Here is a 27645-nt window from a genome sequence, read left to right as displayed (position 1 = left end):
CTTCTAACATACTACAGAATTTACTAATTTTGTTCATGTCTATCTCCTCCCACTTGACTATAAGCTCTATGACTATATATTAATGAAGTATCTACTAATTCATTCAATTAATTGAATACTGCTATTAGGTGCCAAGCACTGTGCTAAGCAATGGAGCTACAAGATGATTGAAACTGCTTGTAGGTCTCGTGAGGGAAGAAATCCCACTGACAATAAATGTATCTGATTTAGTGAATGCTTCTCCAAACATGATGGCTAACACTAAAACAGACTCAGTTCTGCATGCACTATTTCATTTAACCCTCATCGAAACGTACACGGTGACTATAAGCAGCCTCATCGTAAAGCATAAAAAAGATTTCAAGGCTGGGAAATGGCAGAGTTAGGATCTGAACCACGGTGTCGACAATGAGAACGGTGAGTAACGTCAAATGTGAAAAATATTTAGGACTTAGGCTAACAAAGACTAAGGCAAAGCTAGGATGTAGGGGCCGAGGGAGGGGGGAAGTGACTCCTGAGTCTTGACTGGGGTAGACTAAAGCGCAGTGAGGCCTAAGAGAAGGATGAAGCGCAAAGTGGGGCTAGGGTGGAGGTGCCCGCGGACCGCTCAGGGATATGGTCCATCTCCAGAGAAGCCGAGAGGCGGCTCCGCACCCTCCCCCGCCCGCCGCCGCCGCCCCGGTCCTGGAGATGCTGGGAGAAGACAAGCACGGGTAGAGCAGGAGGTGGGTTCCGTTCCCCTCCCTCTTGAGTCTCTTCAGCAGCAGCTGCAGGAAGGGCGTGAAGGACCGCGAGACAAAGAGCGCGCAGGCACCGCCTCTGTCCGGGTGGCCCCTTTAAGAGGCGCGCGCCCAGCTTCCAGCCCGCCTTGTATGCAAATATAGCGGCGCGGCGGGAGCGCGCGGCTGATACCCGGGACTGGGCTGCAGCGGTTAGTCCTCTCCCGGCCGCCGTCGCCTCCGACATATTGCCCGCAGGAGCTGCGGCGGCGAAACGGAGAGCGCCGGGGGGAGGAGATGGGTGAGCAGAGCAGCTCAGGCTCAGCCTGGCAACTAGCGGGCGCGCGGGTTAGGATGGCCAGGCTGCTAATTGCTGCCCCACGCGGACAGGAGCCCGGTGACGGGAGGGGGAGGGGATGCGAGTGCAGACGGGATCCCGCCCCCCTCCTGTCGTTTTGCGGGGTGGGGCCTCTGTTGTGGGGGCGGGACATTGGATGGTGGGCGGGGCTTCTAAGACGGATCCCTGTGGGGGCTTGGGCTTTGGTGAGGACCCGCTGGTCGGGGCTAGAAAGGGGGCGGGGCTTTGCCAGTGGGCGTGGCTTCAGCGCTAAGGGCGGAGCTTCTGGGATGGGGGCGTTAGTGCAGTCGGAGTTTCTGGGCTGGAGGGGCTTACATGGGAGGCGGTGGGGCGGGGAGACTTCAGACTGAGAAAGCCCATTCTGGAGTGGGGCTTCTGGGCTGAGGGCTTTTATTGGCTTGTGAGCGGGGTTTCTGGACTGACAGTTGTGTGTAGGCGGAGCTTCTGGGCCGAGGGGCTTTATGTGGGTGCAGAGCTTCTAAAGAGAGGAGTGTGGGTGTGGGAAGAGCTTCTGGACTAATGGTGTTTGTGTGGGATTTTCTAAGCCAAGTATCATAGCGTATGAACAGAGCTTCTGGTCTGGGGGTTTATGGAGGGCAGAGCTTTTCGCCAGGTACTTTTTAGAGACTTGTGGAGGTTTATAATTTTGGGCATACATCCAGGCCCAAAATTGGCTCCGAAGTGTGGGAAACGCTTCCGAGCTGAGATGCTACGGCATGGGGTGTATGTGAATGCAGGTTGTTGTGTTACTGTGAAGAGGTATGAACAGGTTATAACTTTTAAAAAATATGTATATATATGTTTTTAATAGAGACCGGATTTCGCCATGTTGCCCAGGCTGGTTTCCAACTCCTGGCCTCAAGCGATCTTCCCTCCTCAGCTTCCGAAAGTGCTGAGATTATAGTGGTGAGCCACCGCACCCAGTCAGGTTGTGACTTTTGTAGGTGCTTAGGAGCTTTGTGCAGAACTTTTGTGCAAAGTGGTGCATGGGAGCTTGGGCTAGACTGCTCAGCCTAGTAGGTCCAGTTTTCGGTCCACAGCCACAGCATTCTCCCAGCCATATCCTTGACCCTTTATTTAGGCCCTGGGTCCTGCCCATGAGATCCCAGAATACCCTTTGAGCTGAATCATGGGGCCCTGGAGGAAAAAGCTGTCCCAAAGGTACCCAGAGTTATAGATCTCCAGAAACATATGTCTGAATGGGGCCCAATGTGTACCAGAGTTGAGAGCACAGTACCCAGCCACGATACTGTGACAGAGTGTAAACTGAGTTTCCTAATGTGTGAAAAACTTACCTTGCTGGGTTCGTTCACTCATCAACATATACTTGCTGGGCACTGTGGTAGGGGATATAACAGTGAAAAAGACAGATAAGGTAACTGACTTCATTGACCTTCCATTGTGATAGGACAGACAAGCAATAAGCACGTTAACAAATGAATAAGATAATTTCAGAAAGAGAATTGTAGTGGAAAAAAAGAATAAAATCGCAGAGAGAGTGATGGGGAGGGTTACTTCAAAACTTCAGAAATGGCAGTCAGGGAAAGACTTTCCAGATAGGATACAGTAAGTACTAGAGGTAGCAATGAGCTTGGCTTGCTGAAGAAAGAAAGATCAGGATGTTTAGAGCATGGGGCGGGTGGTAGAGGGTGGGTATGAGGTAGAGAATGATAGGGGATGAAGCTGAAGATGAAAGAAGAGGCCAGATCATAGGTCTCAGTGAGGATTAAATGATAAAGTGAGATACTAGGTGACTGGTAGCTGGTATCACTGCTGTTATCTTTGATATATGCCCCCTGGCTTGAGGCTCTATGTTATGTTGAGCCCCACAGGAGGACGAAGAGGTCCCAACAGGACATCTTACTGTCGAAATCCGCTCTGTGAGCCAGGATCCTCGGGGGGCTCTGGTGGAAGCCATACTTCCAGCGCATCGGTGACCAGTGTTCGTTCCCGCACCAGGTAAACCACCTCTCTGTCTCACCCCTCACTGTGGCCTCACAGGGACAGTGTGGACAGGGCTGTCTCTGACTGGATTCTAAGGTGTAAAATCCTAGATGCCAGTGGGGGCTTAGAGGGGAGTGAGCAGCAGAAAAGACCCAGGGGGAGCTCAGTTGAGGGTGATCACTTGGACAGGTGCAGTGGGACATGGTAGAATAAATCCAAAGGCCTGGATTCTAATTACAGTTCTGCTCCAGTTTTGCTGATGGCTTAGACAAGTTGCCTTCCCTCTCTGGGCCTCCTTTTCCTCATCTGTAAGAGGGACCTAATAATTCTTTCTCTCCTAGGGGTTATTGGAAGACCTGAATAAGATTAGGGATAGGAAAAGGCTTTGTCGGGTTCCTTTGTCTGACAGACAGGATTAGGAAGACCCCGTCCTTGCTATGAGCTGCTTTTCTGATCTTATCCCACAATCCTTTGCCTCAGAAGCCCTTCCTGGTAGGATTCTCAGGTCAGCCATTGATGTTGTTCTCTCTTCACTGCCAGGAGCAGTTCTGGAACAGGCCTCTCCAGCCCCCCTCTGGCCACCCAAACGGTTGTGCCTCTACAGCATTGCAAGATCCCCGAGCTGCCAGTCCAGGCCAGCATTCTGTTTGAGTTGCAGCTCTTCTTCTGCCAGCTCATAGCACTGTTCGTCCACTACATCAACATCTACAAGACAGTGTGGTGGTATCCACCTTCCCACCCACCCTCCCACACCTCCCTGGTAGGTACTCAACAAGGGTGTGTGTGTGTGCGCGTTTTCTTTTGGTTTCAGTTTAGCATAGCCTACTAAGCACCACAGTGCGCTTGCCTCCATGCCGAACATGGAAGGTGCTGAAGGAACAGGAAAATGATGATTCACTGAACACTCCTAGTGTGTTTAGTAGCACATTGGGCACTGTAAGTGTATCGGAGGTGAATCTGATGAAGATTTTACCTAAAGGAGCTCAGAGTCTTTTTTTTTTTTTTTTTTTTTTGAGATAGAGTTTTGCTGTTGTTGCCCAGGCCTGAGTGGAATAGTGCAATCTCAGCTCACTGCAGCCTCCACCTCCCAGTTTCAAGTGATTCTGCTGCCTCAGTCTCCTGAGTAGCTGGGATTACAGGCATGCGCCACCATGTCTGGCTAATTTTGTATTTTTGGTAGAGACAGGGTTTCACCATGTTGGTCAGGCTAGTCTCGAACTCCTGACCTCAAATGATCCACCCACCTCAGCCTACCAAAGTGCTGGGATTACAAGCATGAGCCACCGCGCCCGACCAGGAGCTGAGTCTTAATCCGGTAATGGAGATGAACCATGGGCATACATGAGTGCTTCAAGGGGAGGAAAGACTTCAGTGCAGAAACAGTATAGGGACAGGGGCATGTGTGAGCAGAGCAAGAGGGCTCACATACCACTCTCTTATCCCCAGGGACTGTCCCACTTCCCTTCTTGGGGTCCTGTTCTACTCCTCTAGGTAATTTCCTGGCCTGACTCAGCTAGAGGCCGATGAAGGTCAGATAATGGGGACAGTCTCTGTGGAAAGAAATGGGCAGGGGGAGGTGGGTATGAAAAAAGCCTGCATATGGGCAAGGGGCCCACATGACCCCCAGGCCTCTGCCCCCTGACAGAACTTCCACCTGATCGACTTCAACTTGCTGATGGTGACCACCATTGTTCTGGGCCGCCGCTTCATTGGGTCCATCGTGAAGGAGGTGATTGGGTCCTAGAGGCTGGCCAGGGACTTTGGGATTTCCCTTTTCCCCTGGGGATGCCAAGGAAACATGCCCAGCCCTTCAGCCTTAGGGTATTTCCTTGGGGCTCCCTTTGGACTTGGTTGAAGAACATTAGTTACATCCCATCTTGGAGTTTACTGGGCATCAGAGAGAAGGATTTACCTTGCCAGGTTCTGCCCAGCCTGCTGTGCCACCTCTCCCTGGGTGGGATCACAGGTCATGCTGGGTGGGATTTGGGCACAGCCCCTTCGGCCTCCATCCAAGGCCCCATCCCGTCCTATCTTGCCCTGACCCAGGCTTCTCAGAGGGGGAAGGTCTCCCTCTTTCGCTCCATCCTGCTGTTCCTCACCCGCTTCACCGTTCTCACGGCAACAGGCTGGAGTCTGTGCCGATCCCTCATCCACCTCTTCAGGACCTACTCCTTCCTGAACCTCCTGTTCCTCTGCTATCCGTGAGTACCCCTCACTTCACCCCTCATTGCCCAGCACCTGGCCCCTGACCTCTGCCCTGACCATGGCTGGCTTACCAGGCCTCCATATCTGGAAGATCGGAGGCAGGTAGCAACATCCTCTCACATTGGTGACACCCACTGAGGTCAGGATAATTAGCCTTTTTTTTGCAGAAGAAACTGAGGTGGCATAATTTACCCAGCTCTCACTATGGGGGAGGTCAGAATGGGACTCAGATCTGCATATATATCCCAAAGGAACATTCCCAAGAGGGAGTGCATGGGCTTTGTCTCCCTCACTCTTCCTTTCCCCTCTCTCTGGTTCTTTCCCTTTGTCTTTGTCTCTCTTTGTGTCTCTCAGTGTTTGTGTAATCTCTTGGTATCTCCCTGAGTCTGTGTGCCAGCAAACAGCTGCGTGGTTTCATGTCTCTGTGTGGGTGTCTATGCATGAAGCATGTGTATGTGCCTGCATATGCATGTGTATATGTCTTTGTGCCTGTTTTTACTCTCTTTCTCCATCTCACCAGACCCTAGATTGTTGAGGATGGACAGACTGTGTCGGGGATGTGCCCAGGACTGCCCCTTTGTGGCCTTGCATGGGGGAGAACTTTGGTGAGGTGTTGGAGCTGGCTGCTTCTGGGGCAGGCTCCTGGCTGCCTGAGCATTAACAGTCATTTCCCAACCGCCAGGTTTTCTGGTTCACAGAATTCCTCAAGCTGGGTCAATCCTGGTCTCTGGGGAGCTTCGGAGCTGGCACCTCCCCCTTTCTACCCTGCATGTCCAAAAAGGCACTGGCACGGGAGCCTTGTCACACTTGCTTCAGTTATATCTACTTTTTAATTACAACAGCGACATGTGGCCAGGCGCAGTAGCACACATCTGTAATCCCAGCACTTTGGGAGGCCAAGGCGGGCAGATTGTTTGAATACAGGGATTTGAGACCAGCCTGGGCAACATGTTGAAACCCTGTCTACTAAAAACATAAAAAACTAACCAGGTGTGGTGAGGCACGCCTATAGTCCCAGCTACTCAGGAAGCTGAGGTGGGAGAATCACCTGAGCTCGGGAGGTCGAGGCTGCAGTGAGCCAAAATTGTGCCACTGTACTCTAGCCTAAGCAACTGGAGTGAGGTCCTATATCAAAAAAAGAGTGACACATGTGTCTTATAAAAACATTAAACTTTACAGAAGCTTTTAACATGGAAAAAGAAAGTCCCACATAGTCTTATTCCCCCAGAAGTCCATTACTGGCAGCATATTTTCCCAAAATATTTTCTGTGCAAGTACACACACATGCAGTTTTTTTGTTTGTTTTTGAGATAGAGTCTTATGTCACCTAGGCTGGAGTGCAGTGGCACAATCTCAGCTCTCTGCAACCTCTGCCTCCTGGGTTCAAGCAATTTTCCTGCCTCAGCCTCCCAAGTAACTGGGATTACAGGTGCCCACCACCATGCCTGGCTACTTTTTGTATTTTTAGTAGAGATGAGGTTTCACCATGTTGGCCAGCTGGTTTCAAACTCCTGGCCTCAAGTGATTTGCCCACCTCGTCCTCCCAAAGTGCTGGGATTACAGGTGTGAGCCATGGTGCCCGGCCACATGCAGTTTTTAAAAAAACAAAAATGGTATTATGCTATGCATGATGTACAATTTACCACACTTTTCACTTAATCATATAACGGATATTTTTCTATGCCAATACATATGGGTCTGTCTCATTTTATTTTATTTTAGAGATGAGGGTCTTGCTGTATTGCCCAGGCTGGAGTGCAGTGGCTATTCACTGGTCTGTTCCCACTACTGATCAACACAGGAGTTTTGACCTGTTCTATTTCTAACCTGGGCCAGTTCATCCCCTCCTTAGGCAATTATGGGATCCCCCACTCCCAGGAAGTCACCATATGGATGCTGAACTTTTATGCAGGCACCTCATCGGCATAGCACATTATAGCCTAGAACTCCCCAGCTCAAGTGATCCTCCCACCTCAGCCTCCTGAGTAGCTGGGACTATGGGCATGCGCCACCATACCCAGCTGCCTCATTTTTTTAATGGCCTCATATTATTCTATGTTATAGAAGTTTTCACAATTTATTTGTCTTCTACTGGCAAACTTTTTTTTTTTTTTTTTGAGATGGAGTCTTGCTCTGTTGCCCAGGCTGGAGTGCAGTGGCACAATCTCGGCTAACTGCAACCTCCAACTCCTGGGTTCAAGCAGTTCTCCTGCCTCAGCCTCCCAAGTAGCTGGGATTACAGGCATGCTTTACCACGCCCAGCCAATTTTGTATTTGTAGTATTTTTGTATATTTAGGTTTCTCCATGTTGGTCAGACTGGTCTTGAACTCCCAACCTCAGGTGATCTGCCCGCCTTGGCCTCCCAAAATGTTGGGATTACAGGCGTGAGCCACCACGCCTGGCAATTTTTTATATTTTTAGTAGAGATGGGGTTTCACTGTGCTAGCCAGGATGGTCTCAATCTCCTGACCTCGTGATCTGCCCACCTCAGTCTCCCAAAGTGCTGAGATTACAGGCATGAGCCACTGTGCCCGGCCTATTGGCAAACTTTTAAGTTGTTTCTAGCTTTTCCTTATTTATAACAATGAGGCATGTATCTTTGCATATGTGTCCAATATTTCTGCACAGTAGATTCCCAGAAGAATTAACTACACCAAAAGATGTGTTCATTTACATTTTTCATGGATATTAACAAATTGCCCTCGAAAGGATTGTACTGATTAGAACTTAAGAGTTGCCGGCTGGGCGTGGTGGCTCATGCCTGGAATCCTGGCACTTTGGGAGGCCGAGGCGGGTGGATCCCAAGGTCAGGAGATCAAGACTATCCTGGCTAACACGGTGAAACCCCGTTTCTACTAAAAAATACAAAAAATTAGCCAGGCATGGTGGCGGGCGCCTGTAGTCGCAACTACTCGGGAGGCTGAGGCAGGAGAATGGTGTGAACCTGGGAGTCGGAGCTTGCAGTGAGCCGAGATCACACCAGTGTACTCCAGCCTGGGCAACAGAACGAGACTCCGTCTCAAAAAAAAAAAAAAAAGAGTTGCCTTAATTTGACAGTTTATGGTTACTACCTGTTGAATCTTTTCTTCCTGGATGCAGATAACACCCAATGTCCATATTATGCTTTATTTTTCATTATTTAATTTTAAAATGTTTATTGACCAAATATAAACTTATTGTAAAACATTGAATCCAATAGTGCTAAAAAGCTTATAGCACGGTAGCTCATGCCTGTGGTCTCAGTGACTTGGGAGGCTGAGGTGAGAACATCACTTTAGCTGGTGAGTTTGAGGCCAAAGAGAGCCATGATCACACCAGTGCACTTCAGCCTGGACAACAGAGTGAGACCCTATCTCTAAAAATAAATAAATAGAAAAACATTAGTCTCCAACCCCACCCTCCAGATTTTTAGTCCCACTCTTCAATAGCAGTCTCTTTTACTTTCTGGGTTTTATTTATTTGTTTGTTTAGAGACAGAGTCTGTAAACCTATTATCCAATTCTAAAGTGCCACTGCACTCCAGCCTGAGTGACAAGACCCTGAGACAGGATCTGGCTCTGTTGCCCAGGCTGGAGTGCAGTGGTGCAATCTCAACTCACTGCACCCTCTGCCTCCCAGGCTCAAGCCATCCATCCTCCCACCTCAGCCTCCTGAGTAGTTGGGACTACAGGCATGAGCCACTGTGCCTAGCCTGCTTATTCTTTTTAAAAATTTATTGATTGGCCAGGCGCGGTGGCTCACGCTTGTAATCCCAGCACTTTGGAAGGCCAAGGTGAATGAATCACTTGAGGTCAGCAGTTCAAGACCAGCCTGGCCATCATGGTGAAACCCTGTCTCTACTAAAAATACAAAAATTAGCCAGGCGTGGTGGCCCACACCTATAGTCCCAGCTACTCAGAAGGCTGAGGCAGGAGAATTGCTTGAAACTGGGAGGTGGAGGTTGCAGCGAGCTGAGTTTGCACCACTGTATTCCAGCCTGGGCAACAGAATGAGACTCCGTCTCAAAAAAAAAAAAAAATTACTGATTTATTTTAGAATTGAATAATAGGTTTACATAGTTAAAATTCAGAAGGTTTAAAAGAGTATACCATGAAAAAGTCTCCCCTTGACTGCTGCCTCCCAGCCACCCAGTTTCCTTTCCAAGAGGTAATCATCAGTGTTTTTGGTTTCTTGTATATCCTGGAAACAAATGTTGTATGCATATACAAACATACCGCATACACACATATGCAAGTATATTGATTCCCTGCAATGACAGATGACTCAGCTCACCGTCCCATCCTTACTGTTCCCAGTAATTGACAGCTTTTAATATTTTTAATTTTCTATTGGTTATATTTGTCAATAGTATAAGTATCCCTATACTTTTTTTTCTCCATCAACAATAGTCAGTATCTTGAATTGTTTTTATGTAAGACAAGAATATTAGGTACCCAACCACTTTTCCTCCCCTCTTCCTCTTTTCACTTCCTGGCAGCTGTATTTTTACTTTTATATTGTCAAGCTTGACATTCACATTCTCCTATGTAACCACATTGAAGCCTTCCATTCTTGGTCTAAGTCTGATTCTGAAAATTAAAAACCAGTATGTGGCTTTGATATAATTATGTGTATACAGATATCATTCACTCCAGGGCCCAGCAGTATGCATACATGATTATTTCTTCTCTGTAGTTACAGAGTTACAGTCTTGGACCTCTTTATTTATTTTATTTATTTATTTTTTTTGAGATGGAGTCTTACTCTGTCACCCAGGCTGGAGTGCAGTGACGCGATCTCAGCTCACTGCAACTTCCGCCTCCCAGGTTCAAGCAGTTCTCCTGCCTCAGCCTCCCAAGTAGCTGGGATTATGGGTGTGCACCACCACACCAAGCTAATTTTTTGTATTTTTAGTAGAGATGGGGTTTCACCGTGTTAGTCAGGATGGTCTCAATCTCCTGACCTCGTGATCCATCTGCCTCAGCCTCCCAAAGTACTGGGATTACAGGTGTGAGCCACTGCGCCCAGCCTTAAAGGACTTCTTTAAAGGGCCTGTACTCCCAGCTACTCAGGAGACTGAGGTATAAGAATCACTTGAACCCAGGAGGCAGTGGTGCAATCTCAGTTTATTGCAACCTCCACCTCCCGGGCTTAAGCCATCCTCCCACCTCAGCCTCCCGAGTAGCTGGGACTACAGGTGCAGGCTGCCATGCCCAGCTAATGCCAGAGGTTACAGTAAGCTGAGAGTGGAAACTGCACTCCAGCCTGGGCAATAGAGCAAGACCCTGTTTCAGACCCCCCTACACACAAATGTTCCTAGTGTCAAGGTGAAATGGTTTTTCTTACACTCCATCAATTACTTAAAATCATAGCACATTGTAGTTTGCTTCATATTTACATTATAACTTTCTTATACGGCTTTTTATTTTTCTTGGACTTTCTAATTGCCTTTCTTTTTTCTTATTGACAAAAGAATGATGAGCCTTAATCATATTCTCAAGTTTATCCAGCCCCTCAGTCATACTGCCTGTTGCCTGGAGTCCATTTCCTCCTCCCTGCTTCCGCCCCAAAGGCATCCCTCCTGGAGCCCTTCCTCCTCCTCCTGCAGTCTGGAGTGTTTGCTCTTTAGGTCTGCTGTACAGCTATCAGCCTGGGACTTCCCTTCACTGCCCTCCTGGGTGGGACCCCCTGCTTCCTGAATCCCATGTCTTCCTCTTTCTTGGTTTTCTTATTTTGCTGGAATAAATTATCAGGTAATTTCCTTAACAATGGGTACATTGGAGGTGTATATGTTCTGAGTCCTTGCATGTCTAAAAGTCTTTATTCTGCCCTCATACTTGATCGATGGTTTGGCTGAATGTAGATTTCTTTTTTTTTCTTTTCTTATTTTTGAAACAGAGTCTGTCGCCCAGGCTCTTTTTTAATGTGGCTAAATTCTGTGACTCTGGTGGTGGGCACCTGTAGTCCTAGCTACTCAGGAGGCTGAGGCAGGAGAATGGCGTGAACCCAGGAGGTGGAGCTTGCAGTAAGCTGAGATCTCGCCACTGCACTCCAGCCTGGGTAACAGAGCCAGACTCCGTCTCAAAAAAAAAAAATTATGTGACTCATCTTTCTGTTGGAAAGCAATGCTGTAGACGATGGCTGCTGCTTCATCTGTTAGCATGTCTCCATCTGCTTTCTAAGTTTGTCAGAATCATTTGTGCACTGATGACCCCTACTCCCATTTTATTTTTTTGCTGATAACACAGTTATTTTCTACTTTGATAGACTCTCGTGTAGGGTGGAGGAGATGGGAGGGAATCTGCTATCGTGCATATGAAGCTGCTTCTAACTTCTAACCTGTCAGAGCAGTCTGTCACCAAATAATTTATCATAGGATCTATCTGCAGTCCTTCTTAGAGACAAAGCCAGTGAGATTCTTTTAAGTTTAGGTGGAGACCCTTGTATGTTCACATAGGTGCCCCCACCCCCTCATTACCACAAGATATCCACAAGAGTATTTCGGGAATCCCATTTTAGTCTTTTTTCCTGTCCCCATAGAATCACTGGCCTCTTCCTTTTCTAGTCATAATTCTATTAATCATCTATTCTGGGCCGGAAACTATGCTAGGGGTTGTTGTAGGACTAAAAGACAGTATTTATGAGAACACTAGTGTAATATCTTGCTGAGAGTGGGATCAATACAAGCTATGTAATTTAGGGCAAGTTTTAAGGAAACTGAGGCTCATAGAGGTTAAATAACTGGCCGTAAATCACAGAGCTAGTCAGTGGCAGAGCTGGAGTTTTTTTTTTTTTTAAGGCAGGGTCTCATTCTGTCACCCAGGCTGGAGTGCAGTGGTATGATCTCAGCTCATTGCAGCCTTAAACCCTGCTAGGATCAGGTGATCTTCCCACCTCCACCTCCCAAATAGCTGGGACTATAGGCATACTTTTTATGCTTTTTAAAGTCTAGCTACTTTTTATATTTTTTGTAGAGACAAGGGTTTCGCCATCTTGCCCAGGCTGGTCTTGATCTCCTGGCTCAAGCAGTTTCTCTACCTCTGCCTCCCAAAGTGCTGGGATTACAGGTTTGAACTACCACACCCAGCCCAGAGCTGGGATTTTGATGCAGGCCTATTTGACTCTAAAGGTTATGCTCTTGACCACAGTTCTGGTTTTATATTCTGGACTGTACAGTAGAATTGACCACAATTCTCTAAGTTATTTTATTTAGCCTTACCACAGAAAAAATGGTAGCATCCCTATCTTATAGATTGGAAAACAGAAACCCGGGGAGGCTAAATGGCTTGCCAGGGACACTCAGATATTTCTTCTTGGGACCCCCAGAAAAAAGTAAAAGGAAATTTTCTTTTTCTTTTAGACGGGGTCTCACTCTTGTCCAGGCTGGAGTGCAGTGGTGTGATCTTGGCTTACTGCAACCTCTGCCTCCTGAAATGTAACACTGTCAGCCAAGTGCGGTGGCTCACGCCTGTAATCCCAGCACTTTGGGAGGCCGGGGCAGGTGGAGGTCAGGAGTTCAAGACCAGCGTGGCCAACATGGTGAAACCCCATCTCTACAAAAATACAGAAATTAGTCGGGCATGATGGCGGGTGGCTGTAATCCCAGCTGCTCAGGAGACTGAGGTGGGAGAATCGCTTGAACCCAGGAGGCGGAGGTTGCAGTGAGCCAAGATCACACCACTGCACTCCAACCTGGGCAACACAGTGAGACTCCGTTTCAAAAAAAAAAAAAAAAAGATACGTAGCATTGTGATCAGCCCTAACTCCTGGGGGCAGCCCAGGAACCCTTGTGGGGATGTGTAAGTCTGAGGACCTGGGGAAATTGAGAGGTCGCAAGCTGAAAAAGAGAACGTTTATAAAAGCCCCTACTATGATGGGCATGGCACTTACCCACTATTTTATAATTACTCTTCTAGACTATGGGCCTATCTAGTTTTCTCCTCATACAATAGCAGCCACGCACAAAAACTCCTTGACTAATTAGCTTGAGCCCTGCTCTCAGGTGCTGCTCAGGGGGAAGGATTTGTTCTGTTTAAGGGCCCATTTCAGTGCCTGGTACGTAATAAACACATAAATATTTGTTCCTGAGCTGTGCTTCTCTGCAAACTAAATAACAACTCATTATTTACACCTCTCTTGTGTTACTTATACCTCTCTTGTGTGTGCAGTCTTTTTGTGTGTGGTTTTTTGTTTTTTTTTTTTTGAGACAAAGTCTTACTCTGCCCCCCAGGCTGGAGTGCAGTGGCACAACCACTGGTCACTGCAGCCTGAACCTCTAGGCTGAGGTGATACTCCCACCTCAGCCTGAGTAGCTGGGACTACAGGCGTGTACCACCATACATGCCTAATTTTTTGTTTTTGTTTTTGTTTTTGTTTTGAGATGGAGTCTTGCTCTGTCGCCCAGGCTGGGGTGCAGTGGTGCAATCTCAGCTCACTGCAAGCTCTGCCTCCCGGGTTCATGCCATTCTCCTGCCTCAGCCTCCCGAGTAGCTGGGACTATAGGCGCCCGCCACCATGTCCGGCTAATTTTTTGTATTTTTAGTAGAGACAGGGTTTCACCGTGTTAGCCAGGATGATCTCGATCTCCTGACCTTGTGATCCGCCCGCCTGGGCCTCTCAAAGTGCTGGGATTACAGGCGTGAGCCACCGCGCCCGGCTGTTTTGTTTTTTTTGTTTTTGAGATGTAGTCTTACTCTGTCGCCCAGGCTGAAGTGCAGTGGCGTGTCTCGGCTTACTGCAAGCTCCACCTCCCTGGGTTCATGCCATTCTTCTGCCTCAGCCTCCCAGGTAGCTGGGAGCACAGGCACCCGCCACCACGCCCGGCTAATTTTTTTATTTTTTAGTAGAGACGGACAGGGTTTCACCATGTTAGCCAGGATGGTCTTGATCTCCTGACCTTGTGATCCACCCGTCTTGGCCTCCCAGAGTGCTGGGATTACAGGCATGAGCCACCGCACCCGGCCCATACCCGTCTAATTTTTTTTTTTTTTGAGACAGAGTCTCGCTCTGTCACCCAGGCTAGAGTACCGTGGTGCGATCTCGGCTCACTGCAACCTCCACCTCCTGGGTTCATGCCATTCTCCTGCCTCAGCCTCCTGAGTAGCTGAGACTACAGGCGCTCACCACGACACCCAGCTAATTTTTTGTATTTTTAGTAGAGATGGGGTTTCACCATGTTAGCCAGGAGGGTCTCAATCTCCTGACCTTGTGATCTGCCTGCCTCGACCTCCCAAAGTTCCGGGATTACAGGTGTGAACCACCATGCCCAGCCACCCGCCTAATTTTTAAATGTGTTTTGTAGAGATAGGGTCTCACTGTATTGCCCAGGCTGGTCTTGAACTCCTGGGCTCATGTGATCTTCCCACCTCGGCCTCCCAAAGTGCTGGGATTATAGACGTGAGCTATTGTGCTTGTCCTCTTTGTACACTTTTTAACTAATCACCCATAATGATTTGTTAAGTAGGTGCCTTGATCTTTGGTACCAAACAGTTCTGATTTTGAGCCTCACCCCCACCTGCCCCGTCACTTCCTTACTAATTGTGTAAGCTTTGGGAATTTACTTCCCCTTTCCGAGCCACAGCTTCCTCAGCTGAAAAGGGGACAAAGTAACAGTACTAATGCATAGTGCTATGAGAAAAGAGTTTGCCTGAAAGCATTCGGTACAGTGCCTGGAACATAGGCCATGCCCAGCGAATGTGGGCTGTTGCTGTTGTGAGTCATCCCTAGGCTGCGAGTGCAGGGACTTGCTTCTTGCTTCCTACTGTATCCCCAGTGTCAGCATTTCTGCTATACCCCCAGTGCTTGGCACGTACCGAGTGGTAATACATGTGCTAAATGACTGGCCATTGGATGGGAGGGTGGATGGATGGAAGGTCTGGTAAATTCTCCCCTCTGGGCAGCCAGAAGAGCTGAGTGAGGCCCATGGAGGAAAGAAGATCCCCTTAGTGGCTGAGAGTTGGGATCCTGGCCCATGGACAGGCCTTCCCTCACCACTGTCTTCCCCAGCAGGTTTGGGATGTACATTCCATTCCTGCAGCTGAATTGTGACCTCCGCAAGACAAGCCTCTTCAACCACATGGCCTCCATGGGGCCCCGGGAGGCGGTCAGCGGCCTAGCGAAGAGCCGGGACTACCTCCTGACACTGCGGGAGACGTGGAAGCAGCACACGAGACAGCTGTATGGCCCAGACGCCATGCCCACCCATGCCTGCTGCCTGTCGCCCAGCCTAATCCGCAGTGAGGTGGAGTTCCTCAAGATGGACTTCAACTGGCGCATGAAGGAAGTGCTCGTCAGCTCCATGCTGAGTGCCTACTATGTGGCCTTTGTGCCTGTCTGGTTCGTGAAGGTGTGTAGCTCAAACCAGGGAGGGAAAGGGCCTAGCTGGGACCTTTCCCTGCTGCCTGCCTATGTGATTTCTCCTGCTGGCCTAACTCTGCTGTTTTTGATGTGATTTCCCATCTGTTCTCCTCTGGAGGACTAGAGCGACTACTGTCTCCATTTTATTTTTTATTTTTAGAGACAGGATCTTGCTGTCACCTACACTGGAGTGCAGTGGCACAACCATGGGTCACTGAAGCCTCAACCTCCTGGTCTCAAGTGATCCTCCTGTCTCAGCCTCTTGAGTAGCTGGGACTACAGGCATAAGCCACCATGCCCAGCTAATTTTTTAATTTTTTATAGAGATGGAGTCTCACTATGCTGCCCAAGCTGATCTCAGAATTCCTGGTCTTAAGTGGTCCTCCTGCCTCAGCTTCCCAACGTGTTGGGATTACAGGCGTGAGCCACTACATCCGGCCTGTGTCCGTTTTATTTTACTTTTCTTATTTTTTATTTTTTATTTTTTTTTTATTTTTATTTTTTTTTTTTGAGACAGAGTCTCGCTCTGTCACCTAGGCTGGAGTGCTGTGGCCGGATCTCAGCTCACTGCAAGCTCCGCCTCCCAGGTTCACGCCATTCTCCTGCCTCAGCCTCCCCGGTAGCTGGGACTACAGGCGCCGCCACGTCGTCCGGCTAGTTTTTTTTGTATTTTTTAGTAGAGACGGGGTTTCACCGTGTTAGCCAGGATGGTCTCGATCTCCTGACCTCGTGATCCGCCTGTCTCGGCCTCCCAAAGTGCTGGGATTACAGGCTTGAGCCACCGCGCCCGGCCTATTTTATTTTTTTTGAGACAGAGTCTCCTTCTGTCAGTCAGGTGAGTCCAATGGCACGATCTTGGCTAACTGTAACCTCCGCCTCCCGGGTTCAAGCGATTCTCCTACATCAGCCTCCCAAGTAGCTGGGATTATAGACATGTGCCACCATGCCCAACTAATTTTTGTATTTTTAGTAGAGATGGGGTGTCACCATTTTGGCCAGTCTGGTCTCAAACTCCTGGCCCCAAGTGATCCACCCACCTTGGCCTCCCAAAGTGTTGGGATTACAGACATGAGCCACCACGCCCCAGCCTGTGTCCATTTTAGAGTGCAGATAACTAGACTCACCGAAGGGAAGTGACCTGTCCAACATCACCCAGCCAGTGAGGGAGACATGGCGTTGTTATTCATAATACTTGATTTCAAAGACTAGTGAGTTTGTATTTCAGCAATTGTTGTGACACAGACATGTCACAATGTCTGGCTTTATCATTTAGTAAGGAAGCCAGTGTTCATCCAGATTTGAGTGACCCCAAAAGCCTGTGCTCTCTTTTATTGCTTATATGGTCTCCTGGGAAGGTACCTCCTCAGCTGCAAACTGCAGTGGGCTTGAGAGAACTTAATGTCTTTTTTTTTTTTTTTTTTTTTTTTTTTTTTTTTTTTTTTTTTTTTTTTTTTTTTGAGACGGAGTCTCGCTCTGTCACCCGGCTGGAGTGCAGTGGCCGGATCTCAGCTCACTGCAAGCTCCGCCTCCGGGGTTTACGCCATTCTCCTGCCTCAGCCTCCCGAGTAGCTGGGACTACAGGCGCCCGCTACCTCGCCCGGCTAGTTTTTTGTATTTTTAGTAGAGACGGGGTTTCACCGTGTTAGCCAGGATGGTCTCGATCTCCTGACCTCGTGATCCGCCCGTCTCGGCCTCCCAAAGTGCTGGGATACAGGCTTGAGCCACCGCGCCCGGCCTTTTTTTTTTTTTTTAGACGGAGTCTCGCTCTGTCACCCAGGCTGGAGTGCAGTGGTGTGATCTTGGCTCACTGCACCCTCCATCTCCCAGGTTCAAGCAATTCTCCTGCCTCAGCCTCCCAAGTAGTTGGGATTATAGGCGTGCACTACCACACCCAACTAATTTCTGTATTTTTAGTAGAGACAGGGTTTCACCATGTTGGCCAGGCTGGTCTTGAACTCCTGACCTCAGGTGATCCACCCACCTCAGGCCTCCCAAAGTGCTGGGATTACAGGTGTGAGCCACTGTGCTGGGCCTAGTAGTTGCTCTATCCTCATTTGACAAATGAAACTGAAGCACAGAGAAGGTAAATGAGTTGCCCAATGTCACATAGTAAATAAGCGAAAGAGCCAAGATTTGAATTCAGATCTCTTGGACCCCAGAGCCTGTTCTCTGGCTCAGAGTGGTAGGCAGTAGGAGCAAATTTCCTTGTAGAAAACCAACTAGTGGGCACAGGGCCTAAGCCTTCTTTGTTGGGTTTGATTCTTGGTTTCGGGCTATTCTGAGGTCTCCCCAGGACTGTCCTAACCTCTCAGTCAGGTAGAATCAGGGAGGGAAAGGGAATGAGGCCATTATGGGGATCCCAGGCCTCACCCACCTTCTGCTACCCCCAGAACACACATTACTATGACAAGCGCTGGTCCTGTGAACTCTTCCTGCTGGTGTCCATCAGCACCTCTGTGATCCTCATGCAGCACCTGCTGCCTGCCAGCTACTGTGACCTGCTGCACAAGGCTGCCGCCCATCTGGGCTGTTGGCAGAAGGTGGACCCAGCACTGTGCTCCAACGTGCTGCAGCACCCGTGAGTCACCCTACCCTGCTTGGCCCAATCCCATCCCTTCTGGTCAGCATCTGGAGTCACTTGTCCACCTGCTGATTAACGTATTCAGTTAGCAAATAGTTACTGAGCGTGTCTTGTATATTAGGCCAAGCGTCCAGGGTGGGGTATGGTGGGGCCTGACACACATGTTCCCTGTCCTTGGGTAACTTGCAGTGTACTGAAGATGGGAGGGGACTGATGGTAATTCTTGGACTTGTTGACTTTCTCTTTGCTGACTGTTTATTCACTCATTGCCTTACTTGCTCATGCTTCACTCTTCTCTTACCTGCTCACTCATCCACTGGGTCATTACGTCACCTACTCTATCAGCAGATGTTTACTTCCACCCAATCCATACCAGGCCTGTGGATGTGCCAGGCAAAAGAGCTTGGACTTTGACTTAGGCCCAGCGGGGGATAGAGGATTTTTAGCAGTGGAGGGACCCATCCCAAGGTGTGCTTTAGAATCATCAGCCTGGTGCCAGGATGTGGTGCTGTGCTAGTTGATGCTGAACCCTGGCCAGGGAAGGATGAGGTGGGCAAAAGAGACCTAGCTGCAAGAAGGTACTGCACCCAGAACAGAGGCAGCAATCACACTGCTCAGGGACCCTTTTTCAAAGTACTTTTCACCCCAGGTTATACTAATTTTCCTGCCTGTATTCCCCCATTAGACTGGAAGCTCCTCAAGGCCAGGATCACCTCTGAAGCACATCCGAGTCTTGGGCCCAGGACAAGGCTTGGCAGAGAGGAGGCCCCTAGGACAGGTTTGCAGAAGTAGGCCCACCAAGGAGCAGAGATGCAAGCAAGGCCACAGAAGCTAAGCCTCCTGGTGTTGGCCATGCATGTCAGTCAGAGTCCCTTTCAGGCTCTGTCCTGGAGGTCCAGAAAAGTGACTGGGCATTGCTGATTGGGCCAAAAGGAGGCTTGGCTCAGCTTGGGCTCTGAGGGGCGGGAGGAATAGGAAGATAGAACATAGCTGAACATGAGGATATACCTGTCCATGGCTCACCATGGTCCTTCGCATGGCTTCACAGCTGGGTCCTGCCAAACGTTTCTGCCTCATCTTTTACCATGCCCCAACCCATCCTCTGCTCTTCAGTAAAGCCAAGCAGATCTCCTCAGGTCGTCATGTGCTTTATGCACTTGTGCATCCAGGCTTTTGCAAGTGATGTGTCTTTTGCTTGGGATGGTCTTTCCATTCTTTCTATCCTCGTTAACTCCTATTCATCTTTTAGCACTTGCTTCCTCCAGGAACACTTTCCTGACCATCCAGATGTGTTCAGTGCCCCTCTCCTATAAGGGGCCCCTCCTTTCAGTGGCCCATAATACCATGATCATTGCATTTAATGTTTTCTACTGTGTTTGCTTAGTTACTTGCCTGTCATTCCAGGACTGAAAGTTCACGAAGCTCAGGGCCCTTGCCTGTCTAGCACTCAGTTGCCTCCTCAGGCCTTTTTTTTTTTTGAGATGGAGTCATGCTCTGTTGCCCAGACTGGAGTGCAGTGGCGCAATCTTGGCTTATTGCAATCTCCGCCTTCTGGATTCAAGCGATTCTTCTGCCTCGGCCTCCCGAGTAGCTGGGACTACAGGTATGCACCTCCACACCTGGCTAATTTTTACATTTTTAGTAGAGACGGGGTTTCGCCATGTTAGCCAGGCTGGTCTCAAACTCCTGACCTCAGGTGATCCACTCATCCTGGCCTCCCAGAGTTCCCAAAGTGCTGGGGTTACAGGCGTGAGCCACTACGTTTGGCCTAGGCCTTTCTTTTTAAGGTAAAATTTCCATACAGTGAAATGTGCAATCCTTTTTTTTGAGACAAGGTCTTACTCTGTCTCCCAAGCTGGAGTGCAGTGGTGCAATCACAGCTCATTGCAGCCACAGCCTCCTGGGCTCAGGTGATCCTCCCACTTCAGCTCCCAAGTTGCTAGGATTACAGGCGCATGCCACCACGTCCAGCTAATTTTTGTATTTTTTTGTTTGATGTTTTGCCATGTTGTCCAGGCTGGTCTAGAGCTCCTGGACTCGAGTGATCCACCCACCTCGACCTCCCAGAGTGCTGGGATCACAGGCATGAGCCACTGCACTTGGCCTACAAATCCTAAAACGTGTGCAATTCTTTGAGTTTTGATAAAGGTATATATGCTTATGTAATCCACCCCTCATCAAGATACAGAACATTTCCAGCCCTTCAGAAAATGTCCTCATGGCTCTTCCTAGTGATCTTTCCCCCAAGACAACTACCTTTCTGTTTTCTTTCACCAGAGGTTAGTTTTGCCTATCGTAGAACTTAATATAAATGAAATCATTCTTTTTTTTTTTTTTTTTTTGGCGACGGAGTGTCACTCTGTCGCCCAGGCTGGAGTGCAGTGGCACGATCTTGGCTCACTGCAATTTCCGCCTCCTGGGTTCAAGCAATTCTCCTGCCTCAGCCTCCCCGGTAGCTGGGATTACAGGCATGTGCTACCATGCCCAACTGATTTTTTGTGGTTTTTTTTTTTTTTGAGACGGATTCTCGCTCTGTTGCCCAGGTTGGGTGCAGTGGCCAGATCTCAGCTTACTGCAAGCTCCACCTCCCGGGTTCACGCCATTCTTCTGCCTCAGCCTCCTGGGTAGCTGGGACTACAGATGCCCACCACCTCGCCCAGCTAGTTTTTTGTATTTTTTAGTAGAGATGGGGCTTCACTGTGTTAGCCAGGATGGTCTCGATCTCCTGACCTCGTGGTCTGCCCGTCTCAGCCTCCCAGAGTGCTGGGATTACCAGCTTGAGCCACCACACCCGGCCCGATTTTTTTATGTTTTAAGTAGAGATGGGGTGTCACCATGCTGGCCAGGTTGGTCACAAACTCCTGACCTTGTGATCCGCCTGCCTTGGCCTCCCAAAGTGAAGCTGGGATTATAGGCGTGAGCCACTGCACCCGGCCCCAACTTCTTTTATTCAGCATATTGTCTGTGAGGTTCATTCATGTTGTGAGTCGCACAATAACTTTTCTTTTTTGTTTTTTGAGACAGTTTCGCTCTTGTTGCCCAGGCTGGAGTGCAGTGGCGCGATCTTGGCTCACTGCAACCTTCACCTTCTGGGTTCAAGTGACTCTCCTGCCTCAGCTTCCCAAATATCTGGGATTACAGGCCTGTGTCACCATGCCCCGCTAACTTTTTTTGTATTTTTAGTAGAGATGGGGGTTTCAGCACGTTGGCCAGGCTGGTCTCGAACTCCTGACCTCAGGTGATCTGCCCACTCTTGGCCTCCCAAAGTGCTGGGATTACAGGCATAATCTCACTGTGCCTGGCCAACTATTTTTTTTAAATGAGTGAATCAACAAGGCAAGAGCATTGGGTTGAGAAGGGGGCTGCTTACAGGCTGTGACTTCAGTCCTCTGGTCCAGGCCCTTGGGATTCCTGGGAGATCTCACAGGACATTATAAGAAAGCTCACAGGTCCCACCATCTCATTCATATGCTCACTAGGGCCTCTCTGTGCCAGGCCTTACGGCATGCTCTGAGGACACAGGGGTGGATTAGATCGTCCCACTCAAGGGCTCTCAGCCCAGTGAGGTATATACAGATAGGGAAATAAATGACCAGCATTGGGAAATGTGGACCAGTAGCAGGAGATGCTGGAACAGTTAAAGGATGCCAAACAGGCCAAGCACGGTGGCTCATGCTTGTAATCCTAGCACTTTGGGAGGCCGAGGCGGGCGGATCACCTGAGTTCAGCAGTTCGAGACCAGCGTGGGCAACATGGCGAAACCCCGTCTCTACAAAAAATACAGAAAAATTAGCCGGGTGTGGTGGCAGGTGCCTATAGTTCTAAGGCAGGAGAATCACTTGAACCCGGGACATGGAGGTTGCAGTGAGCTGAGCGCCACTGCACTCTGCACTCCAGCCTGGGCGGCAGAGTGAGACTCTGTCTAAAAAAAAAACTCATAGGTGGGAATTGAACAGTGAGAACACTTGGACACAGGATGGGGAATGTCACACACCAGGACCTGTCGTGGGGTCGGGGGAGGGCGGAGGGATAACATTAAGAGAAATACCTAATGTAAATGACGAGTTAATGGGTGCAGCACACCAACACGGCGCATGTATACATATGTAACAAACCTGCATGTTGTGCACATGTACCCTAGAACTTAAAGTATAATTTAAAAAAAAACAAAAAAAGGATGCCAAACTCTGGGGAGTTTGAGAAAGGCTTTGTGGAGGAACCTGGGTTTTGAAAGATGGTGAAGAGCTTACCAGAAGGATTAGGCTTTGGGAAGGGCAATCCAATTGGAGGGAGCAGCTTAGGGAGAGACATGAAGCAGTACAGAGTGCTGGAGGAACGAGAAACAGCATGAGCTGTGTGGTGAGGGCTGTGCGAAGCCACACAAGACCTCAGAGGCCATGCCAAATCCTTGGGGCCTTGACTCCATGGGCACTAGGAAGCCTTCAAAAGGTTTTAAGCAGGGCCAGGAGCTGCGGCTGGTGCCTGTAATCCCAGCACTTTGAGAGACAGAGGCACACAGATCACCTGAGGTCAGGAGTTCGAGACCAGCCTGGCCAATGTGGTGGAACCTCGTCTCTACTAAAAATACAAAAATTAGCCAGGCGTGGTGGCAGGTGCCTGTAATCCCAGCCACTCTTGAGGCTGAGGCAGGAGAATTGCTTGAACCTGGGAGGTGGAGGTTGCAGTAAGCCAAGATTGTGCCACTGCACTCCAGCCTGGATGACAAGATCGAAACTCCTTCTCAAAAAAAAAAAAAAAAGCCCACAAAGGGTTTTAAGCAGAGGGTGATTAGGCTCAGCTTAGTATTTTACAAAGACCACTCAGACAACTGTGTGGTGGACCATTTGGAGGCAAGAGGTGAGACCGGATGAAGCAAAGGAACCAAGAGAGGAAAAAGGATTTTCTCAACGATCTCTTAGTAATTAGTGTCAGCCCTAGACCTTCTAACTCACAGTACAGTGAATTCCTCATGATTCTTACCCCATTTTACAGGGGAGGCAACTGAAACCCAGAAAAGGAAAGTCAGTGTGTCTAAATGATAGAAATGAGAGTAGAGCCTGGTGATTCCCTCCTGCCCATTCATTCTTCTCGTACCCCTTTTATGGGTGAGCTGGGGATAAGGGGCACTGTTGGGCTGTGCCTCCAGGTGGACTGAAGAATGCATGTGGCCGCAGGGCGTGCTGGTGAAGCACAGCAAGAATGTCTACAAAGCCGTAGGCCACTACAACGTGGCTATCCCCTCTGATGTCTCCCACTTCCGCTTCCACGTGAGTCTCCTCCCCGGGGAAGGATGGTTGGGGCCTGAGGGAGAGGGTCGGAGGATCTGCAGGGCAGGAATGTGATGTCATTGCAAGAGAAAGCTATTTTCAGTATTTTCCCAATCCAAAGGAAGACAGTGCACACATGTAGCACAAGGACAGCCATACAAATTGTCACTTAATAACTGCAGCTCGGCTGGGCATGGTGGCTTATGCCTGTAATCCCAGCACTTTAGGAGACCAAGGTGGACGAATCACCTGAGGTCAGGAGTTCAAGACCAGACCAGCCTGGTCAACATGATGAAACCTCGTCTCCACTAAAAATACAAAAATTAGCCAGGCATGGTGGCGGGGGCCTGTAATCCCAGCTACTCAGGAGGCTGAGGAGGGAGAATCACTTGAACTCAGGAGACAGAGGTTGCAGTGAGCCAAGTTCATGCCACTGCACTCCAGCCCAGGCAACAGAGCAAGACTCATTCTCAATAAAATAAAATAAAATAAGTAAATAACTGCAGCTCATTTGGTTGTAGATCTTTCAGAACATTGGACAGAGGGAGAGAAGATGATAGTAAAAGAAGGGGCTCTTGGCCGGGCGCGGTGGCTCAAGCCTGTAATCCCAGCACTTTGGGAGGCCGAGACGGGCGGATCACGAGGTCAGGAGATCGAGACCATCCTGGCTAACACAGTGAAACCCCGTCTCTACTAAAAAAATAGAAAAAACTAGCCGGGCGAGGTGGCAGGCGCCTGTAGTCCCAGCTACTCTGGAGGCTGAGGCAGGAGAATGGCGTGAACCCAGGAGGCGGAGCTTGCAGTGAGCTGAGATTGTGCCACTGCACTCCAGCCTGGGCGACAGAGCGAGACTCCGTCTCAAAAAAAAAAAAAAAAAAAGAAGGGGCTCTTGGCAGTGAAAGACAATACTGTCTTTATTTGTTACTGTGTGCCAGCCATGTCCTTAAGCACTCTCCATGCACCTTCCTAGTCAGCCTTCCCCTGAACCTTGTATGTGGAAGATATGCTAGGGTTAGCTCTGTTTTTAGATACTGAAATCAGCTTAGAGAGTTTAACTTGTTAAAGGCTGCCTTGTTGTGAAACTTGAGATGTAATGGTAATGACTCATGACTTAGCTATGGAAAGGGCTGCCCAAAATTATCTAAAATAGTGATCTCTTTTTTTTTTAAATTTCACTATGAAATCCGCCCCCCCCCTTTTTTAAAACACAATCAGAGGCCAAAATCCAATATATGGGACCTCCTGGCGCTGCTCTGTTTGGAGGAGTTAGAACCCCCTTCACTTCCTGCTTACCCCTCCTGTAACTCCTAAAGGATCCCCTTGAAACCTGGGGCTCAAAGGACACAGCGTGAGAAATCACTGACCTGGGCTGATGTGTTCATTTCACAGTTGAGAAATCCAAGCCCCGGAGAGGAAAGGGACTTGCCCAAAGTATTGCAGCCTGTTAGGTGCAGAGCTGAGCCTGACATCCTGGTCTCTTGGCTTCCCATTTCCTGCCACTTCTCCCGTCCTGTAAGCAGCTCTTGAGATTTAGGTACCTTGGCGCCTGTGGAATCAAAATCCCTAGACACTGTGCAGTTTTTTGAACTGATAAGAATTTTTTTTTTAGTTCCTGCGTTCTACCTTGCTGTTGAGAGTGAGCTGTTGCCATGTCCCTTGGCAGCTTCCAGCCTAGCTAGGGATGCTACCTATGAAGTAGTAGGTAATTCAGGCTGTAGAGTCTGTAATAACTTTCCATGCCTGTGTCATAGGATTCTAATTTGTTCAGCCCCAACAATAGCCAGGAGATGACATTAAAAGGTGTTGATGTTATTGAGGGTCAGTGGATGAGGGAGAAAAAATTTTCAAAAATTAAAATTAAGGCCGGGCGCGGTGGCTCAAGCCTGTAATCCCAGCACTTTGGGAGGCCGAGACGGGTGGATCACAAGGTCAGGAGATCAAGACCATCCTGGCGAACACAGTGAAACCCCGTCTCTACTAAAAATACAAAAAACTAGCCGGGCGAGGTGGCGGGCGCCTGTAGTCCCAGCTACTTGGGAGGCTGAGGCAGGAGAATGGCGGGAACCCGGGAGGCGGAGCTTGCAGTGAGCTGAGATCCGGCCACTGCACTCCAGCCTGGGCGACAGAGCGAGACTCCGTCTCAAAAAAAAAAAAAAAAAAAAAGGTGGAAGACAAAGTTGAGGAAATCTCTCAGAGCAAGACTCCGCCTCCAAAAAAAAATAAAATAAAATAAAATTTAAAAAAATTTTAAAAATCTATCGATAGATAGATAGATTGATTGATTGATTTTATTTTTTATTTTTTGAGACGGAGTCTTGCTCTGTCGCCCAGGCTGGAGTGCAGTGGCTCTATCTCGGCTCACTGCAAGCTCTGCCTCCCGGGTTCACGCCATTCTCCTGCCTCAGCCTCCCGAGTAGCTGGTACTACAGGCACCCGCCACCATGCCCGGCTAATTTTTTGTATTTTTTATAGAGACAGGGTTTCACCGTGTTAGGATGATCTTGATCTCCTGACCTCGTGATCCGCCTGCCTCGGCCTCCCAAAGTGCTGGGATTACAGGCGTGAGCCACTGCGCCTGGTCAAAAATTTTTTTTAAAGGTGTTGACTTTAGACCACAAAAAGAGTTTGAGAGAGCAAGCAGAACCTGTCAAGAAAAACTTCCTAGGGGAGGTAGAAGTTGAACAGGATCTTAGATGACTTACGTGGGAAGCAGCAGTCCTATCAGGAGGAATACCACAAGCAGAGGCAGATGAGGTGGCAAAATCCACATCCAACCCCAGAAAGTCTTCCTCCCCACCCATGTCTGCATGGGGCCCCAAGAGCCTGTCCCCTTCACTGGCCCACCCAGAACCCCTATCCAGGAGGAAGGTTTCTGGAGCACACCTTTTAGCCATGCCCACCCCCTTCCGGTTACAGTTCTTTTTCAGCAAACCCCTGCGGATCCTTAACATCCTCCTGCTGCTGGAGGGCGCTGTCATTGTCTACCAGCTGTACTCCCTAATGTCCTCTGAAAAGTGGCACCAGACCATCTCGCTGGCCCTCATCCTCTTCAGCAACTACTATGCCTTCTTCAAGCTGCTCCGGGACCGCTTGGTATTGGGCAAGGCCTACTCATACTCTGCTAGCCCCCAGAGAGACCTGGACCACCGTTTCTCCTGAGCTCTGGGGTGACCTCAGGGACAGTGTCCAGGCTTCAGCCAGGGGCTCCCTGGCAAGGGGCTGTTGGGTAGGAGTGGGAGGGGGGAAAAAAAAAAGACAAAAAAATCCACCAGAGCTTTGTATTTTTGTTACGTACTGTTTCTTTGATAATTGATGTGATAAGGAAAAAAGTCCTATTTTTATACTCCCAACAAGCCTGTGTCCTGTGGTTCTTTCCCCTCGGGTGTGTGAGACGTATTGCAGAGGTGTGAGATTCTGGTTTAGAAAGCCCCCACATGTGGCTTCTGAAGCCTCTGTGGGTACTGCCTTCTTCAGTAGAGAAGAGATGAGGAGGCACTGGAGGCCATGGTAGCAGTGATAGCTACTGTGAACTGAATGCTCACTGTGTACCAGATGATGCTCTGTGTGTATTTCAGGCCTTGCCTTAATTTTAACTTTTATGACAACCCTAGGAATAAAGTACTGTCACTCCAATGGATGAAGAACTGGAGCTCAGGGAGTTATAGTGACTTGCCCATAGTAACACAGCTAGGAAGTGGTAGAGCTGGACATAAAATCTCTGAAAGGCCTGGCACAGTGGCTCAAGCCTGTAATCCCAGCACTTCGGGAGGCTGAGGTGGGCGGATCACTGGAAACCAGGAGTTTGAGACCAGCCTGGCCAAGATGGTAAAACCACGTCTCTACTAAAAATACAAAAATTAGCCAGGCGTGGCCGGGCGCGGTGGCTCATGCCTGTAATCCTAGCACTTTGGAGGCCAAGGCAGGTGGATCATGAGATCAGGAGATCAAGACCATGGTGAAACCCCATCTCTACTAAAAAATACAAAAAAGTTAGCCGGGCGCGGTGGTGGGTGCCTATAGTCCCAGCTACTCAGGAGGCTGAGGCAGCAGAATGGTGTGAACCCGGGAGGCAGAGCTTGCAGTGAGTCGCAATCATGCCACTGCACTCCAGCCTGGGCGACAGAGGGAAACTCAGTCTCAAAAAAAAAATAAAAAGCCAGGCGTGGTGGCGCATGTCTGTAGTCCCAGCTACTTGGAAGGCTGAGGCACGGGAATCGCTGGAACCTGGAGGCAGA

General features: G+C 49.1%; 1 protein-coding gene across 10 annotated transcripts; it reads left to right on the top strand.

Annotated features, from left to right (window-relative positions):
* Positions 1 to 26763, top strand: TMEM39B (transmembrane protein 39B). Of its 10 annotated transcripts, none has more exons than XM_033227329.1 (10): positions 901 to 1020; positions 2159 to 2238; positions 2902 to 3036; positions 3562 to 3781; positions 4667 to 4750; positions 5068 to 5222; positions 15215 to 15551; positions 17953 to 18140; positions 23290 to 23410; positions 26327 to 26763. In XM_033227329.1, exons 2-10 carry the CDS (start codon positions 2207 to 2209, stop codon positions 26567 to 26569), a joined length of 1515 nt encoding a protein of 504 aa, XP_033083220.1. In that variant the 5' UTR covers positions 901 to 1020; positions 2159 to 2206; the 3' UTR covers positions 26570 to 26763. The 10 variants fall into 10 exon arrangements, with proteins under 10 accessions (XP_033083226.1, XP_033083221.1, XP_033083230.1 ...); XM_033227333.1 differs by lacking the exon at positions 2159 to 2238 and adding an exon at positions 4468 to 4550 and having other exon boundaries at positions 944 to 1020; positions 2910 to 3036; XM_033227334.1 differs by having other exon boundaries at positions 960 to 1020; positions 2910 to 3036.
* The last annotated feature ends 882 nt before the right edge of the window (positions 26764 to 27645 follow it).

This window comes from Trachypithecus francoisi, unplaced genomic scaffold, assembly GCF_009764315.1.
Source record: "Trachypithecus francoisi isolate TF-2019V2 unplaced genomic scaffold, Tfra_2.0 Lachesis_group12, whole genome shotgun sequence".
Classification (NCBI taxonomy): Eukaryota; Metazoa; Chordata; class Mammalia; order Primates; family Cercopithecidae; genus Trachypithecus; species Trachypithecus francoisi.
Note: the sequence above shows the minus strand (reverse complement) of the source record. Positions and strands in the feature narration are given on the sequence as shown.

Bases quoted from the DNA above. Each gene is read 5' to 3' on its own strand.
- TMEM39B (XM_033227329.1), top strand. From the start codon at position 2,207: ATGGGGCCCTGGAGGAAAAAGCTGTCCCAAAG. The intron at 3,037-3,561 runs GTAAACCACCTC...CTTCACTGCCAG, and splicing joins AGTGTTCGTTCCCGCACCAG to GAGCAGTTCTGGAACAGGCC. The intron at 15,552-17,952 runs GTGTGTAGCTCA...TGCTACCCCCAG, and splicing joins TGCCTGTCTGGTTCGTGAAG to AACACACATTACTATGACAA.